At 32.7% G+C, this 18,211-nt stretch overlaps 2 protein-coding genes across 10 annotated transcripts; both read right to left on the minus strand.

Annotated features, from left to right (window-relative positions):
- Positions 1–4,127: 4,127 nt before the first annotated feature.
- Positions 4,128–4,830, minus strand: LOC142534964 (basic blue protein-like). Its single transcript, XM_075641613.1, has 2 exons — positions 4,582–4,830; positions 4,128–4,436 (listed from the first exon to the last, which is right to left on the minus strand). The coding sequence occupies exons 1-2, from the start codon at positions 4,757–4,759 to the stop codon at positions 4,237–4,239; spliced, it is 378 nt and encodes a 125-aa protein (XP_075497728.1). The 5' UTR covers positions 4,760–4,830; the 3' UTR covers positions 4,128–4,236.
- Positions 4,831–8,304: 3,474 nt separating this feature from the next.
- LOC142534960 (sterol 3-beta-glucosyltransferase-like) lies at positions 8,305–17,973 on the minus strand. Of its 9 annotated transcripts, none has more exons than XM_075641604.1 (15): positions 17,790–17,973; positions 17,610–17,681; positions 16,561–16,645; positions 16,216–16,358; positions 14,827–14,897; positions 13,868–13,949; positions 13,423–13,524; positions 13,255–13,310; positions 12,978–13,012; positions 11,733–11,946; positions 10,972–11,187; positions 9,865–9,924; positions 9,723–9,762; positions 9,070–9,291; positions 8,305–8,553 (listed from the first exon to the last, which is right to left on the minus strand). In XM_075641604.1, the coding sequence occupies exons 1-15, from the start codon at positions 17,853–17,855 to the stop codon at positions 8,488–8,490; spliced, it is 1,530 nt and encodes a 509-aa protein (XP_075497719.1). In that variant the 5' UTR covers positions 17,856–17,973; the 3' UTR covers positions 8,305–8,487. The 9 variants fall into 9 exon arrangements, with proteins under 9 accessions (XP_075497719.1, XP_075497720.1, XP_075497718.1 ...); XM_075641605.1 differs by having other exon boundaries at positions 13,873–13,949; positions 14,868–14,897; positions 16,248–16,358; positions 16,561–16,663; XM_075641603.1 differs by having other exon boundaries at positions 13,423–13,520; positions 13,873–13,949; positions 16,561–16,663.
- Between the last annotated feature and the right edge of the window lie 238 nt (positions 17,974–18,211).

An 18,211-nucleotide genomic window follows, 5' to 3' on the forward strand; every position in this document is an offset into this window, starting at 1 on the left:
AAAAGACATACCTTCAAAATTAAAAATTTAAAAATAAATAAATGTCATTAATTGTGCTTAAGTACACTTAATTAAACGCCTTAATTACACTTAATTCAGCCAAACTACAATTTAACCGTTTTTTCTGCTTTTCTCCGAAGTGAAACGTTTTTGTCGAGCTTCAAGTTTAAACAGGTTTTTTAGAACACTGTCTAAAAGTACGTGGTTCAATTGCCTAATTTCTAATTTTTCAAGTTTGTTTTTAAATTTTTATTTATTTGTCTCTTTTGGTTTGGTGGGTTAATGGGTTCTTTTTCAATTGGACCAATTTCAATCTCTATCACTGAACTAAAATTAGGCTTTTGTTGAGGTAACTAAACTTTTGTCTTTAGATGTATTGATGTTAAGCGTGTACATCTCCCATGAAACCCAAACCTAAATTTTAATTTTATTTTCACTATTTTTTTCATATTGAAACATATCTAAAATATTAGTAAAAAAAACAGGAATAATTCATTATTATGTTCAAATTGTTTATATTCATTCCCATTTTTATCCTTCAAGTTTTCAGTGTGACAATTGTATCCTTCATGTTTTCTATTTTGGCCCAATTATAACTTAATTCCAAATTTACCTTTGTTCTCCATTTTTATTTACTTTCCCTTCTTTTTTTGTTAGATCCGAGTATGAGGCGTTTTTATACCTATCAAGTCTATCTCCTATCAAATCTATCTAGAGGCATATCGCCTAAAGACATAATAAAGATATGCAAGATTTTCAGCCTATATAATATAGATTCATTTTAATGACTCATCGTGCTTCCATGAAATAAATTTGATTCTTTATTGACAGTGTTCCCTCTGGGTGTGATTCTCCACCAACCTGAAAATTACTTCAAGGTCCTCTCATGTTAATATCATAGAATCTCATACTTTTCCTTGGTGGTTCTTGAGAAATTGTTCTGTTAATTAAGGGTTGGTCACCTTCAGTTTTGTTCATTTTCAGATCTACAACCTTGAAGTTTGCAAAAGACTCTGCAAGGTATCATAGATTATCTAGACCAATCATTTATATGGTTTATCGAATTATTTTATTTTATGAGGTTTCTTTGATAAAATTGATCATTTTATCGGCGTCAGTTAAATATTTTTGTATCGCTATGGCCTTACCTTTTTATATAATAAGGGTTTGATGCTAAATGATGTTGGTGGTAATTTTTCACAGAGATCTTTTTATTATAACTAGGCTGTTCTAAATTTTATTATAACTAGGTTGTTCTAAGTGAGGTGTATTCAATTCAGAGTTTTAATGACTTTTAATGACTTTTTCAAATGATAGACTTTTATGGATTTGATAGATTTTTATTGACTTTTACAGAATCTCACAGATTTATAAACAGATTTATGTGGATTCATGTAGACATTTTTGCAAGATTTTTATAGACTTTTGTGAATTTTTTTATAGAATTTAAAAAATTTGTACTTAATTATAACATATTATTTTTTATTAATTTCTTTGAACTAATAATTAATTAACATATATAACATATTCAGTTTGAAATAGTTTTTCAATATTTATATTAATAAATGAATTTACTTATTTAAAATTAAATCATTTAATCCTTACATGTGTATATATGTGGGTTTGTATGCATGCATGTAAATTTTTTAAAATACATCAACTGATTAATCTGTAACTTTGTTTTTAAATTGATAATATACATGTGAAAAGAATATTTGTGTGGATATAATTTTGTATATAAATATCATAGCTTACATATTAATTGAAATTGAAAATGCTAAAAAGAATTTAAAAAATCATGTTTGTTGCGAGTCTATTCAATTATTATGAATTAAACGATATTTTTTGGATCATCTTTTATTATTATTTCATATTACATTAATTTTTATAAACCACAAATTAAAAATCACAAAATCAATTATGGAATTCAAAATTTCCAATGATATTAAAATAAAAAATTATTAAATGAACAATCAACCAAAAAATAAAAAAATAAAAAAAGAAAGATGAAAATATATATAGAGATACACTTCCAAAATTTGAGAGAGTGATAGAGATAGACGAGAGAAGAGAAGATAAGAAAAAAGATGATGTGAAGCGTCAGAGAGATAAATAAATAGTTTGGGTATGAGTTAGAAGTTTTAAAAATCCATCCAAATCTTTGGGTTGAACCAAATACAATTTTTGACAATTTATAGTTGTATCTTAGGCTTTAATGTTTGTATGTTGATGAATTCCATGAAGTTACTAAAAGTCTATTGAAAATCTGAATACCTATAGACTTTTGTAGAGTTTTTAAAAGTCAATGTTGAATACCAGTTGGCTTTTTAAAACTCTATGAAAGTCTATTTTGAATACCACTAGACTTATATAGTGTATGTAAAAGTCTAAATTGAATATATCTAGAATTTTAAAATCTACAAAAGTCATTAAAATTCAATAAATCTCCTACATTGAATACATCTCCCTAAGTTTTAGATTCTTGTTTGAATATCCTTGAATGTTTCAAGAATTTTTTCAATTTTTTTACACTCAGACTCAGGGTTCGTATCATCTGTTTCTCAATCTTTTTTCTTTTATATATATCTTACACCCAAATAGAAAGTCTTAAGAAACTAACACACGGACCACCACAAGTCTGAAAACCGAGAATGGCGATCACCACCAGAAATTGATATGTTTGGCACCGCTAAAATCCTAGATCCAACAGTGCTGCCATCAAAGAACAACATAAAAGCCACAAAAAAATGGGAGAATTAATTTAATTTGTGCGAGTACTTCAAATACAAACTACTCAAATTTAGTTTTTGTATCATATATAAGACCGAACCAACATCGCACGAGGAAGAAAAAAGGCAATATAGAAGAAGGAACACCATGAACGCTAGCTACACGATGCTTGTCTTGGGTTGGGCTTATTTAAAGTTTCATTGATTACTAAGTATATTTTTGTAAGAGTAGGTCTCTTGTGAGACGGTCTCATGAATCTTTATGTGTGAGACGGGTCAACTCGACCGATATTCACGATAAAAAGTAATACTCTTAGCATAAAAAGTAATATTTTTTCATGAATGACTCAAATAAGAGATATGTCTCACAAAATACGACCCGTGAGACCGTCTCACACAAATTTTTACTTTTTGTAAATGTTTTATTCTCTTCGTTTATATATCTTTTAACGGGCTAATCGTATCAATCTCTTTTATGAAAAGTCTAAAAGCTATACAATCTTTTAAATATATTAATAAGTTAATACATCTTTCATTCTTAAAAAAAAAAAAATCGAACACGTTTCACCCTTAAGTTATTTAAAAAAAAAAGGCACATTTAACCCATCCGGAAAGAGGTTTTATGCATGATTTTAAAAACACATAGTCTAAAATACTATTGATTTTTTTTTTTTTTTGTATTTTTCTATTTTTTCACGGTTGGTGTTGATGCAATTAGTCCATCTTTTAACTTATTTGCTCTTTTTTTTTTAAAAAAATGAATATCAATCATCCAAAAAATTATACAAAATTTTAATATATTAATATCCTAAATTTGAGAATATAAATATTATATAAATTGAATAGTGAATGTTAGACTGTATTTCAAAAATTAAATTATATTTTATAAAATAATTGCATGAAAATTTGATATGTTCATGAACAATTTATTATTATTATTATTATTATTATTATTATTATTATTATTATTATTATTATTATTATTATTATTAAAGTAAATTGAAAAATTAATTTAATTATATTATTTTATATAAGATACAAATTTTTTAATTTAATAATATGCTTATTTATGTATTTACAATATTATTTCATATCCAATAGCATATCATGTTCAATTCCATTGAATTTTCCACAAAAGTAGTCCATATATACCAAAAATTACTGAAGCCCAAATAACATAGTATAAACTATAAAACTCAGTCCAGTCTATCCTCACATATGCGTCCGCTGTTGTGCGTAAATTATGAAATAACATAGTTACGAGTAAATTATATAAAACGGTTTCTGTGGTTTTTGTTATCAAACGATAAAATAATATATATTTTTAACTAATAAGCGCGATGTTATAAAGTCGGACTACTAAGAACATGACGACCCAAATGACTTAAAAGTTCAAACTTTATGAGCAGTAAGATTTTTATTTTAGTATTATTGCATCCCACATAATGGTACGTAGTTAAAAGTACTACATTGATAGTTTTGGAAATTTAAATTTGAAAGAAACATGTCAAGTTGCAGTTACAGCAATCTTCATTCCAGCTTCGCAGTGCCCTGCATAACTGCAAATGAAGAAATTTTGTCCCTTTGCGAGTTTGATCTGATCTCTCCCACTCTGAAACGATTTAGCCCCACTAGGGGCGTTGCATCCGTTGTATCCTGCTCTGTTCACCCTCACCACATTGTGAGCCCCGGGGCCGTAACTAAACACTGCAAATCAACAACAAAAAACCTATCCATTTTTCTTTTCAAGAAATCTTGAAATGCATGGAATTCAAATGACTAAATTGGAGGGGGTATTTGAAATAACGTAACAAAGATTTACCTAGTTATACTAAATACTAATACTATTTACCTAGTACGTCGCCAGCCTTGAAGGTCTTGCCTCTAGGCCAACCGGCCACATTGAAGGTCCAGCCACCGCTGCCGCCCACCGTGTAAGTGGCAGCTTCTGTCACTTGACAGTGGAAAACCACCGCCATTGCCATCACCACCGTCAGAATTATCAATGCACTGCCTCTTCCCCCGGACATCTTGGTCCTCTCTTATTTCTTTCTTCTTCTTCTTTTTTTTTTTTTGATATTATTGATTGTATGATTATGCAAATGCTAGTTGAGGATTATTTATAGAAAGAAAATGTAGCATGTATGGGTTTGTAGGACCCACGTGGTGTGATAATCAGTGAAAATTTATCATGCTGTGGGTGGGGATAATATTTTTATATGCTATTTAAAAAAAATTAAAAAAAATGTTTTCTTATTTCCAAATTACAATATGTTGTTATTTATAAAGTAACTTTGGATCAATCATTGTTTAAATGCATTTAAAATTTTCAATACAATATCGTAAGATCGAGTATTTTTCGTTTTACTAAAAGTTATAAGTGGTTGTAATCGTGTAACTCAAATCTTTTAAACAGTATACCAACTCAAACAACATTGTTCGATCACTCTATCCACTTAGCACAGTTAATGCACCATAACAATATTTGCCTCGATAATTGCACAACTTACTATCAATGAGAAACGAACTCGTGACCTTAGCTCTCTGGTACCAATTGTAGGACCGAGCGATTGTCGTTTTACCAAAAGCTATAGCTGGTGTTAATTGTACAACTCAAATCTTTTAAATTGTACAGCAGACCAAGATCCATAGTTCGATCGATCTACCCAACAAAAATTTTCCTACGCGGAAAGGATGATTTATTCGGATCGACACGAGAGTCCAACTACATTGCATTGCCAGAATCCATGTTGTATATTTGAAAGAGGTTCACCTCATTGCTTCTGTCATGTACACGGCACTCCAAGAGATATGATTCAGTATATTTTGGAAGGAACTAACACATAGATGGTGCGATAAGTGTATGCCATTTTACCGAAAATTACAAGTAATGATAATTTTACATTTCAAATCATTTAAATCGTACAAAAGTTCAAGTGTCATGGTTCGAATGTTATCACATTAGCATGATTATTTTTTAAAAATATTATCTTATTTTGAAAACAAACACGTAATATTTACTCTGAAACTAAATGTTAAAATCAAACTCTTATCACTAGATTAAAGAACGTAGTTCTTAGATTTATATTAAAGTACCAGAACTTCATACTAAAGGATGAATTGACACGAAAAATTGTATTACTCAGGTGTCAAATGATGTTAGACCTGCGTATAGCATAGCACACCGCCTGCGAGCGTACAAAATAATCGCAACAGTGCAACACAGATAATATTATACAATAAATTTGAAAATATTTTATTCACTGCAGGAGGAAGAAGGCACTAATCTGTATGTCTATTTGGCCGCCCGTGAACGAACATGGTGAAGGAGGCAAAAGGGGCCTTTCTACAAGTCAATAGTCTTTGAATTGGAAGGTGGAAAAATTTTGGTTTGCGAGAACTTTTTCAACACGAGAGGGACTTTTATGTGAGGAATTCAAAAGTTTCAGCAATAAAATTTTGAGGTAACTAACCCACTCGAAGGAATATTTTATTCGTTCGTTATTTTACAAAATTGATATTATCAATTTAATATTTTGTCTTTCTAGATCTAGATGATAATATATTGGTTAACTAATTTCTAGATATTATAAGATTTGATTTTAATAGGGTATTTATTTCTAAGATATTTTATGCTTGTTTGAAAGAGTCTTATGCATATTAAACTCTTATTTTCATGTTTGTAGGATTGATTTTATGGAAAGATAATGTGGCCAAGATATTGTTGCATATATACGGAATATTGAGAGGTGAACGTGAAGATTTTTGGAAGAAGGACATTCACACAGCTGCTGGAATTTTTCTGAATGTACACAAGTTCAGTATTGAAGATTTCGTGTGAAGTGTTGGTGTGATCAGATTGATCGTTTTACCGTGTTGCTGATTGGTGTTTAGTACACTCAAGAACAACACTGACGCAGAGTGTTGATCGAAGAGTGATTTCATTTGTTTTAAGCACTATGTTTTTTGTTTCATGCATCTAGTATTTACTTTGAGTTTTTTATGCATCTTAATTTCTTAGAGTGTCAAGGAACTTAACTTTTTTTATACTCACTAGTATTGTTTTGTGTAAACGATTTACATATTTTTCTAGTGAATTTTTGACATGAGACATTGCACAAGTTTTTATACTTGTGCATAATTTAAATTTGATGTTTATTTATTAAAAATTTACGTGTGTGTTAAATAATCAATTTCCGCTGCATGTTGTGTTTTCACGCATGAAATTGGATTTTGGATCGATTTTAGGGTGTATTTCCCTCTATTTTTTCTTTTGATTTTTCGAGAAAAATCTATTTTATGTGTTTCTATAGTCCAAATTTTACTTCTACTTGTGCATTCAAATCCAAAAGTTGTTTCAATTTAAACTCAAATGGAGAAAAACAAAAAATATTTACGGCCAGAGAGATTTCAACATAGCTTCTTATATCCACATAATTTTCAGGAGTATACTTATACATTTGCTCACGATCATGGTTTCAACATATCCACCTTTTCGACAAATAAGAGTTATGACAATAAATCCAATTTAGTCCTCATTTGGATGATCTAAAGTAAGCATATGCTCTAAGAGATTGAAGTTTGGTTGATGAGAGTTTCATCAGTACAAAGCCCACAAGGTGTGACAAGGTACGACAAATTCCACAGAGTATGACACATGATTGTAGATGCTCTAAGAGTGAAGCTTGATTGATGAGAGTTTCATCCGTACAAAGCTCATAAGGTGGGACAAGGTACGACAAAACCCACAGGGTGTGACAAGGTATGACAAATTCCACAGAGTATGACACATGATTGTAGATGCTCTAAGAGTGAAGCTTGGTTGATGAGAGTTTCATCAGTACAAAGGTCACAAGGTGGGACAAGGTACGACAAAACTCACACGGTGTGACACATGATTGTACTGCTTAGCTTTGCGCTAGAGATTGACAATTGGCAGAGAGTACTTTGTCAACTCGTGGTGGAGTACTCTCTGACGGATTCACTAATTGTAAAACGACTGATTCTAATCCAAAGTTGTTCCAATATTTTTTGGATACTCTTATATCCAATTTTTTTATCATACCAAAATTACATTTTGCCACAATACATCATTAAATCATATCTTTTGCAAACACTTCAATAAAAGTATTTTATTAAAAAAAACTAGTATTAGAATTTTTTTTCCTAATTACTCTCTACCTTTAAAAAAATTCACCATAAAAATTAATCCTCTTCTCTAAACGTACAATCCTTTACCAATACTCTCTTATCTGCGGCATCGAAATATTTTATGTAACACAACTTTTGAATATATGAGCTCCATATAAAATAGATATTGGGACTAGACCTACTAATTTCTATTATTTATTTTAGACATGTATCAAATTTTGACAACGGTTTTTTGGATGGTGGAGTTGTGTTTAGATCTACGCCAGTCAAATTTGTGGATTTTTTGACTGACCAACTAAGATTGGATTTGAAAAAATTTGTGACAAAGGACAAAGAGGACAAAGGGAACTCAAAAGTCTACAAAAATGTCCCACCCAGACGACGATTTTGTATTTTGAAGAAAACAAGTAGTTTGTCGACAAGATGAGCTCAAAGTCAAATCGCATTAAGAAGAAAGTTGACAATTGTCATTTGACCGTTTTCCGACACATATTGAATATAGATGCCACAGGTTATTCGACTTCGAACCCGAAAATTCGATACTAGCAGGTGGGTATGGGTGCTGCATCTTAAGCCTCGCACACAGGACTTTCCCGAGTACGGTGCATCACACAGCAGCACCAGTACATTTAATTTCTTCTCTAATTAACCGCACAGCTTCTGAAACACCATCCTGTGAAAATGAAAAACATGGACAAAAAGTCAGTTCCCAGTGCAAGTTCAGAGAGGTAGTAACTATACGTTGCTATTTCTAAATCTAGAAGAAATTATTTTGTCTAGAATATGATAATAGATGGTTTCCAAAGAGGACCATAGCTCATCCAGCTGATATTTAGTCGGTGATCTCGAGTTTCAGCACTTGAAAGTAGTTACTGCATTGATCGAATTTTAGAAGTTTCGCCATCAATCCAGTGGGAGAAATGCTAGTGAGAATTTACAAAATGGCTATTTCTTAAAAATCAAGATATAATTATTTAATTCAGAACAAGCTAAAAAGATTTTACGTGTTACACATTAAATCCAAGTACTACCACGAGTAGGAAAAATGGACCTAGATAATGTGAATGACGATGCTTAGCCACTTCATGCATCTAATTTAGGAGATAATTATCACACAAATACACCAATCAAACATTCGTCAAGATAAGTCACCAAATAAGTACACTATTATTTTACTGATGGACATTACCTCAGCGGAAATTCTATTAGCAATCTGTGAGGCCTGCAATTTGACTTCAGGAGACAGTGCACGATTTATAGCCCCAACCAGCATATTTGCGGCTTCCATTATGGAACAGTCATCATCTTTATCTGGTACCAAGCACGTACCCTTTAGAGGCTCTGGAGCCACGCCAAGCCAAAACATCCTCTCTGCCCAATAAAATTGATCCAGAATAAATGGACAGATAACCTGTCATCACAGATCAAATGGTTATAGTTCTAGTTTGTTTCTGGAGAAGTAGAAGATGTTTATGTTCGCAGCAATCTGGGGAAAAAATGAACTCAGGGCATAAAAGTTTATGAACAGATTCAGAAACTAAAACCACAAAACATCTTAAAAGAGCCAATTTGTAAATAAATACAATACAAGGATTAGCAAAGCTTCTAGGGATTGTAATAAATCTCAAATATTATAAATTTTCTCTACCAAACAAATCATGGACCACTGACATTACGTTTTCATTTTTCTAGAGATTGTACATCCAAATAAAAGGTTCAGAAGCAAAATTGTCCAGACACAGGAGTTGTTACCTGTCCAATGAAAGGGGATATCTTGATTACCAACTAAATGATAAAAAATACAAACAGAAGTTTAAGCACCAAATTCTATTACAAACCTACCTGAGGGATTCCTGCATGCAGTGCAGCAGCGGTGGATCCACTGATAATACAGGACACAATGACAGAAACAAATAAATTAGGACGTTTTCAAACAGAACCATAGAAATTTGAAAGAAAAATATAGGGAAACTAGAAAGGTCACCTTCCCCCGTGATGGATAGCAGCTGCACATCTTGGAAAGAGCCAATTGTATGGTACATCACTATTTGAATAAAGTGTTGGATTCAGTTCAATAACTTATATCAAGAGTCTAAAAATGTACAAAGCAAACTGATATATCTGATAAAAATAGTAAAAATTAAAATAACATGGATGGTACTCACAGCACTCTCAAAGAAAGTATAAAAGAACTGAATTACTTCTCCATATCGGTATCATTTAACATGTCCAACATGACAATCAAGCACACAAATGGTAATCCATGATTTGATTCTATAACACCAGACACAATTTCCTATAACTAAACCACAAAGAACGACTTAATTAAAAAGATATACGTTACTGTACTTAAAGTAACTTGCCCATTACACTCACAACAATTTTCCTTTAAACATTTTATAAATGCTATTTTTTGGATAAATTAATTTTCAGGCATCCTTACAATAATACCTGCACAGTTCACACAGAACTTGCGATATAAAATTTGATCCATATGCACCTTGGTAAACATAAAGAGAACTTAAAAGAATTGGTTGTTAGCATGATATTAATTTATGGTAGCATGTTTGTTAGTTATTTATCAACCGAACAGGTTGAGTGTTTATTTACGAAATTACCTAATCAACTCTGATGCGTGTTTATTTACGAAATTACCTAATTCAACTCTGATGCACGTCATGCACTCAAACAATTTGGCAGTGACATGAAGGTATAGCATGACTCGTGCTCGTTGGAGATATCAAGAATGAGTAGAGAAAATATTTCTAGCTAATTTGGAAGTGTGGTACAATAATTCCTTGCAAAATCAAAACAGACCCCAAACATGTAACAGAAAATTTCCATTTTATGTTGGAGTAAAAAAAAATATTACCATTACCCAAATGTTTGTTGCATATTTCCATCTCACCTTATCTTAAGTTCTGATTTCTGAATAAATGCCAGACAGATACTTCCATATGTAATTACAATAAGATATAGATTCAAAATAATACAGCCAAATTGGCATCACTGAAGAGACAAGGAGAGAGAAAATTCTTATATCTTTTCATTTTAATGCAAGTACATACTCAAACATTTAAGAAATACTAACCCAGAGAAGCACAATAGACGGCCTCCAAATAGGCAGGTCTGATCTTCACTAAGTTGCAGTTGTTCTGAAGGTGACAATAGTGTCTGGGCAGACATTTTGATTTCAGCATCTAAAGGTCCATAACCAGCTGAGAACAGAATAAATCTACAGCTTGTAATACTCAAAGCATTTTCAAGGACCTTGAGAAAAGCTCTAGGATTCTTCAAATAACCCATACTGCAGAAATAGCGAGAGTTAAAATTAAACAAGTGCGTGAATTATAAAGCTGAACTGAAAATTTCAACAATTTGAGACAACTACAAGTATACCAAAAAGTTTATTAACAATGATATCTCATCCTCTTAACAGTTTCTGCCGGAATTATCTGAAGTATTATTTCTTTTATTGATAAATTGTCCTACTATTGCTTAAATTATGGAAAGCACTGGATCATAACTTCACTAACATATTAAGTCACAAACTCTAACCTTTTTTAGCCTATTACAGGTCAAACATTCAGCCAAATAAAAAATTAGAACTTTAAACGTCAGGATATATACCTAAGTCAGAAGGTTTTGAGGGAAATTTACTTCAGAACGAATGTCGTTTTCTTTTAAGAAAAACATAAAATACGACCTGATGTAAAGTGCTGAATCCAACAAATAAAAAATTCAAGCACGTTGATTGCCGGAGTAAGTTTTGTGAATAAATGACGAACAGAAGTCTAACAATAAATAGTAAAAAAGCAATAGAATAAAGTTAAACTCCAATTACACACTCGCCTACCAATAGAACTTAGACTCATGAAAATAGGTTGTTCTGGCAAAGCATTCAGAAAAGCTTTTAAATTGACATGAATCGAACACATCTCTTCTTCAGCATTTAATTTCCTTGAAAAACTTAAAGATGAAATATCTGCACAGCTGCTGCAGGAGAACTGCCACTCAAAAGGGAGAAACCAAAAGCCACAAACCTGAACTCTTGATGGCCAGTAATCTACATTGTTGCAAGCATTCATTTAGTGAAGACACAAATAGGTAAACAAAAGGAGACAAACAAGACTTTCCGACAAAAGTAAGTTTTGTTTAAGACACAAACCTTGTAGTTTGCCATGATCTATAATGATAAACAATTCTGGTTCTAGAATGAACCTAGGACACAGGTTAAGATACTTGATAGTCGCCAACTCATTTGGACACCACATGCGGATTCTCACATCAAATTATGGTACCAACACTATCAAAAGGTAATAGAGCCCCTCGACCTACTGCCAGAGGACCTTCTAAGGAAAAAAACTATTAAACCTCAAATATTTGAAAATGGGGTGCTTAGTTAACCGTGCTACGACTTTCATTTCCAATTTAATTGTATGAAGGCTGGTGTGGGTGTTACGAATAACCTAGACATGTCTACGATAAAAAATTGAAAGTCCTAAACGTGACTACTCTCACATGTTTTATAAGTGTTATTTGGCTGTTTATATTATATGTTTGTGAGATTTGGCAATGAAAAGCTTAACCTGGCTGTGACTGTTATGGTGGATGAGTAGTTACAAAAAAGTAGAACACGTTAGAATGTTGGGTGGCACCGATCCAAAGTAAAACTAAGGGCGGATTAGTAAGATGGATTTGGCAAATTTAACTCTGACTGTTAGTGTATGCAAGAGGAAGCATGGAGGAATGCCTAAATTAACGTTACAACTGGTTCAAGTAGTTGGGGATAGCTTATACTTTAATTTGAAACAAAACATAATGAAAAATACCTGTTGCAGGCCCCAATTATATTAAGATTATCGCTGTATGACAACCACAATGACAGAACAATAGTTATGCAATGATTGTCTCAAAAGTCACTTTATAGAGCCAAAACCATAAATTAAGCAATTCTTGAAAAATGTCATATACGTTCGCAGAGAGAAATAAACACAAAATAAGTTGAGTCCTAGGGGAACAAGATCCTCCAAGGTAGGGAAGCCACAGCTTTATAGCATTGAACAAACAATAATGAACAGCCTTGTAAGTAATTACCAGGGCACTCAACAACTTCTTTGCTAAATCCATACCTGTAAGGCAAAGCCTGTAAAGTATCAGGAAATAATAAAACAAGTACACAGGCAAGTAACAATTCTATATAGAAAATAGACAGAATTTCAAAAGTCTGTTGTCTTATGTGTGGACAATTAGTACTTGGAAATCGGTAAAGAAAATTGATTTGGAAATTTTCTTCAGAAATTATTCAATCCTTCAATACTATATGCATAGAGTATCCCGTCACGATATTAACTTTTTGTGGAAAATATCTTACAGTAGCAAGGGAGACAAAGGCCTCTCGTGCCATCTTGGAAGACCAGTCACTGCATCCTGAATTCAATGAAGAATACATACAAGAATAATTAAATTAAAGAAACAACCCAATCTTATTTCATATACTAAAATAACATTTCACAAGAACATTCACTAGCTTAATAACAACCGTAAAAGGCAAGAAGCTTAGATGCAAATCATGGCTTCTCCAATGTCCCCAATCTTCAGTGAAAAGCGGCCACATCCAATGTATAACATCTTCCCACCCTACCTATGATAAAAATTAAGAAAAAAATTGTTCAGTAAAAACCTGCTTGATCATATCAAACACCCTCTCCTATGAAACCCGCACCCTCCCCCCCGCCCCCAACCACATTGGCGGTGTTTTCTATTTAAAAAAACACCCATGCTTAATCCAATCAACATCTCCTATCCCAACACAATTCTATAGATAAAATATCGAAGAATTTTTTAAAAAAAAGTGCTGCTGCTGGAACATTACGTTGCCTGGTTGCAATGAACAGGCGAAGTGCAACAATCAATTGAAAAATTAAGCGATGAAAATTAATAAATAGAAAATAAGATCTATTGCACAAAGATTTATAACTATTTACCTTACCAGTCGGAGCATCTTGAAGATATTCATATAAAAGAGGAAGTTCTTTCTGAAATTGGCGTTCAAAAGAAGAGGGGGCGCTGCATTTCAATTAAGCATTTATTACTAAGAAACAAAGCTTCGACAAAACAAAGGAATTATATTCTACATCGAGAATTTTTTAATTCTTGTCTCTTCGATTTATACAAATATTGACGAAACAACACAGTATAACCTGGACCACAGCATCCTCCATATCTCAGGGGGGCAAAATTTTGAATAGAATAAATATGATATATGATTCTAACATGATTCAATCCCCTTGTTTGAGTAATAAAAACATAAAAAAATAAAGACATCTCACAGGTTGAACACCACAAATTCGTTAAGAACAGACCCGAGGCATAAAAGAAGTTCAACATTCCATGAAGAAAACAACATAATCTATCTTCACATTTCCATTTTTTTCTAGAAATTCGTTGACAGTTATTGGAAATAAACCAATATTTTTTTGGTAAATACAAGCATTTATAAATATTCAATAATTCAAAAAAGATTTACTAAATGATGTTACCTGGTGAGAAAAACAAATATATTTTACCAGAGGAAGTTTCCTAAGACTCAGCGACTTACACGGACATTCGAACAAGTAACTATCTCAGTTTGCAAGCCAATTTGTGCATGGTGACAGGAATCATGCAATTTATTATTTCTTAATAAATTCAGAACTTTCAAGCTATGTCCCTAAACATGTCTTCAGATCACATGCACATTATGCATGATACTAAAACTCATAGGAGGCGTAAGGTGTCTTACGTGTAAATGTCAAAAAGGGATTGCTCCCCCAAAAAAACTAACTATAATTTTCATTATAGGTATTTTACAAATTCTGAGAACAAAGAATACCATAGCTCAGGCCATAGGGCATCTATATGTTGTAGACCAAATCAATAAAGTTAAGTAATATATAACTCAAACCTGTAGGGAACAACATAAGGAGCAGCAACAACACAATGAACCTGAAATAGTTCCGCAAGACTCCAACCTTCCTGAAGATAAAGAAATGTAATATGAGCAGTGTTCTTAATGGCGGTCGAGGTAGCCGCATAGGCACTGGGCTACGCATGAGGCGGCTATTTTAGGCGGCCCAAGCTATACGGAAATGGCCAGGCGGTCGAGGTGGGTGGAGGCGGTGAGCAGGTAGGCCAAGGGGCGAACAGACGGATCAGGTGAGGCATTCAACATTTTTAAGTTGTAGTCAACAAATTTTAAAAACCTAGTCAAATTTAACTAATTTTAAACTCAAAACCTTATTTGTTTAAATCACACCCCACTTTCTTTTTTTTTATTTTTGGTTCTCACTCCTCGCTTTCAACCACTAAGTCCACCACACAAACTATCTGCCGCCGCCCGCCGCCAGCAACAAGAAGCTTTAGGTTAGGCATTGTATATATATTATTTAACATACTTTTTTATAATATTTCGGATTTTTTGATTTCAAAAATCAAATTCGTTTTTTTCCCTATTATTATTGATTTATTGTTGAAGATTAATGGCGGAAAAATATAAACAACCGGAGTTGGAATTTAAGCCAAAGTCTAATGATATTGTTTGGGAATATGGGGTGTTGTATAATAAAGAAAAAAAGAATTGGATCACATGCAAGTTTTGTAAGAGGCTTATGGAAGGAGGAGTTTATAGGATGAAGCATCATATTACGTCTTGTTGACGATGACAAGAAGCCCTCAATGACCTTTTATTGGGTTTTCTTAGACAAGCCAAAGAAGACATTAAAAAATCTTTGAAAAAGAGGAAAATGTCATCCTTATTTTGAAGATTATTGATGGAAGTTTAAGGGTAGATTTGATATTCTTTTGCATTATGCCGCTTACTTGATAGTCTTTTGCATGATTATATATGATTATCTATAAAAAAAATTACTTAAAAAAATTCAACCATCTGAGTGCCGCGGCCGAGGCGGTGACCGCCCCGCCGCCGCCTCCCATCATTTACAACATCGAATATGAGGGATAGATCAATTAGCAAAACTTCAACGTACTACTAATAGACTCTAGTTATCAAAGTAAATATGTTTTATCATTGTTGTTTCTTGATCTACTATTATACTCAATCTAGTTCAAAACATAGTAATTCTGAAAGCAGGCAACTACTCAAAGTTTGGGTGTTCTGTAATACCGAGTTTTGATAAAAACAAATAATAGCGGTACATCAGTCATCAGACATTACAAACTTCAGAGTTTACAAGTCATTTTCTATTCAAAAACATTATGAGCCATGCAACTGAATTCAGTTCAAATTCTGGCACTTCATAAAAAACACTCATAAGCAATCCTGCTAAGAAGTTACCAGAGCGAAGAAATTTATAATGATAAGGTCACCATCCATATTACTGTCTTCTCCGAATATGCCTTCAGCAATCGAAACACACTCTTGTCTATGTTTTATCATGATTTCATTCTTCTGCAGAGAAAAGGAGACCTTGCTGGATCCTTGTAACATAGATGTAATTTTAGAAGGTAAACCGATTAAAATTAAAAATAGCACTAAAATCATTGAATAGAATTTCAGACTTGCTGATTGACCATACATACAGATGCAAAACCAGCAGTTCTTGATAAGACATGACAATATCTTATTTTTATTTTAATGGCTAAACCTACAGTATGATTGCCTCAAAAAAAGAATAATAACCTGCAGTGTCTTGATAAGACATGACAGGAGGTGATGAAACTGGAAAACATGTGATTCTTTTTGCTTCTAGATGAACTTTGAGCTTCTGCAAGATAGAAAATACCTGGTATATTTTATGACATAAACAAACACAGCGTTCAAAAAGCAAAAAATATGCAAGATTTGAACAGCATAATTGTTTGACAAATTAAGACAGGTTCCGGAAGAGTTCCATTACCTCGATTCCATTAAATGATTGCAGTTTGACTATAAAAAGTAAAATTACAAATTTTCAATGTACTTTATAGGCCATAAAAAGGCCGAAACAGAAGGAAAAATGTAGGAGATATTATTCTATGCAGTTCTCCTAAGTCCTAAGTAATCATTTCATGATAATACTTACATGCATGATGCTATTGAAAGCATGAGATACAAAATTTAAATCTTTAAAGAATAATAAGAAGAGAACAAATAAGAAAATAATTTGGTTCTTTGAATTCAAACTCGCAAAAAACATGTCAAATTTGAGAGTAGAAACTAGAAAGACTAATTTTGATTCAGGGCTCAATTCCATGTCCTTAGATAAAGTATCGGTTGCTATAAATTATGCCTGAAACGACACCTTTTTCTTAAGAATATGGTCCACTATTTCAGGTTTTCTGTGACAGTCCCACTGGTTGGACGGAATGTTCCAAACCCTACCTACGCGCCTGAGCCCTGAAAGGTGAAGCTTGGCTGCTAAGAATATCCCGTTCCCCAACTCAAGTATCACACTACTACTGCTCAAGTTGGGTATCTATAACATGAACTCAAAATGATTCTAAACAAAGGTTTTAGGCTCACTCTAGATTTCAATGGTGTACTAACTCAGCACAACAAGAATACCAGATATTAAATATTGCTAAAAGCCACTCTCCGACAGGCTGCTAACTACTAGGAATGGAATAAAAATGCAGCAATTCAATAATTTTCATCCTCTAAATAAAATGATGTCACTTCAATTGGTAATTATGAACATTGCAACAAATTATATCATACGAGAGTCAAACAATAACCAAAAGGTTACAAACCTCGTGCGCTGAATGAGTCACAAAGGCAACCTCGTACTGCCTTTGATCGGAAGCAAAAGCTGCAGCAATAGCCTATTGAGGAAACCATAGAGAACGCGTCGATAATCAAAAACCATAATCACTATTCAAAACGTGAATTATGATTAATCCGGGAAAATGAAAAAGAAATGATAGAATTACAGCGATGGGGTAAACGTCGCCTTTGGTACCAAAGGCCATGAACACGGCCGTTGGCTTCGTCCTCATGGCTTTCGCGGTGGTTGACGACGACGTTTTAAAGCGTAATCAGTCGGAGTTCTGGTTGCTGCCAGAGATTCTCTATATCTCCAGATTCTAATAGGTCGAACCTGTGAAAGTGTGAACGGAATCCTAGTTTACATTTATAATTTAATTTAATTTTATATGTTTTTTAATATTTTAATTTATTTCTTCGATTTTGTTATGTTTTTATATTCTTTGAAAAATATCCGCTTCACATAAAAATAAGGATACATTGGGGAAAATATTAGAGTGAGACGAGCAAATCTTTATCTGTGATACGAGTCAACCCTACTAATATTCACAATAAAAAATAATACCCTTAACATAAAAAATAATATTTT

Source organism: Primulina tabacum, unplaced genomic scaffold, assembly GCF_025594145.1.
Source record: "Primulina tabacum isolate GXHZ01 unplaced genomic scaffold, ASM2559414v2 Contig760, whole genome shotgun sequence".
Taxonomy (NCBI): domain Eukaryota; kingdom Viridiplantae; phylum Streptophyta; class Magnoliopsida; order Lamiales; family Gesneriaceae; genus Primulina; species Primulina tabacum.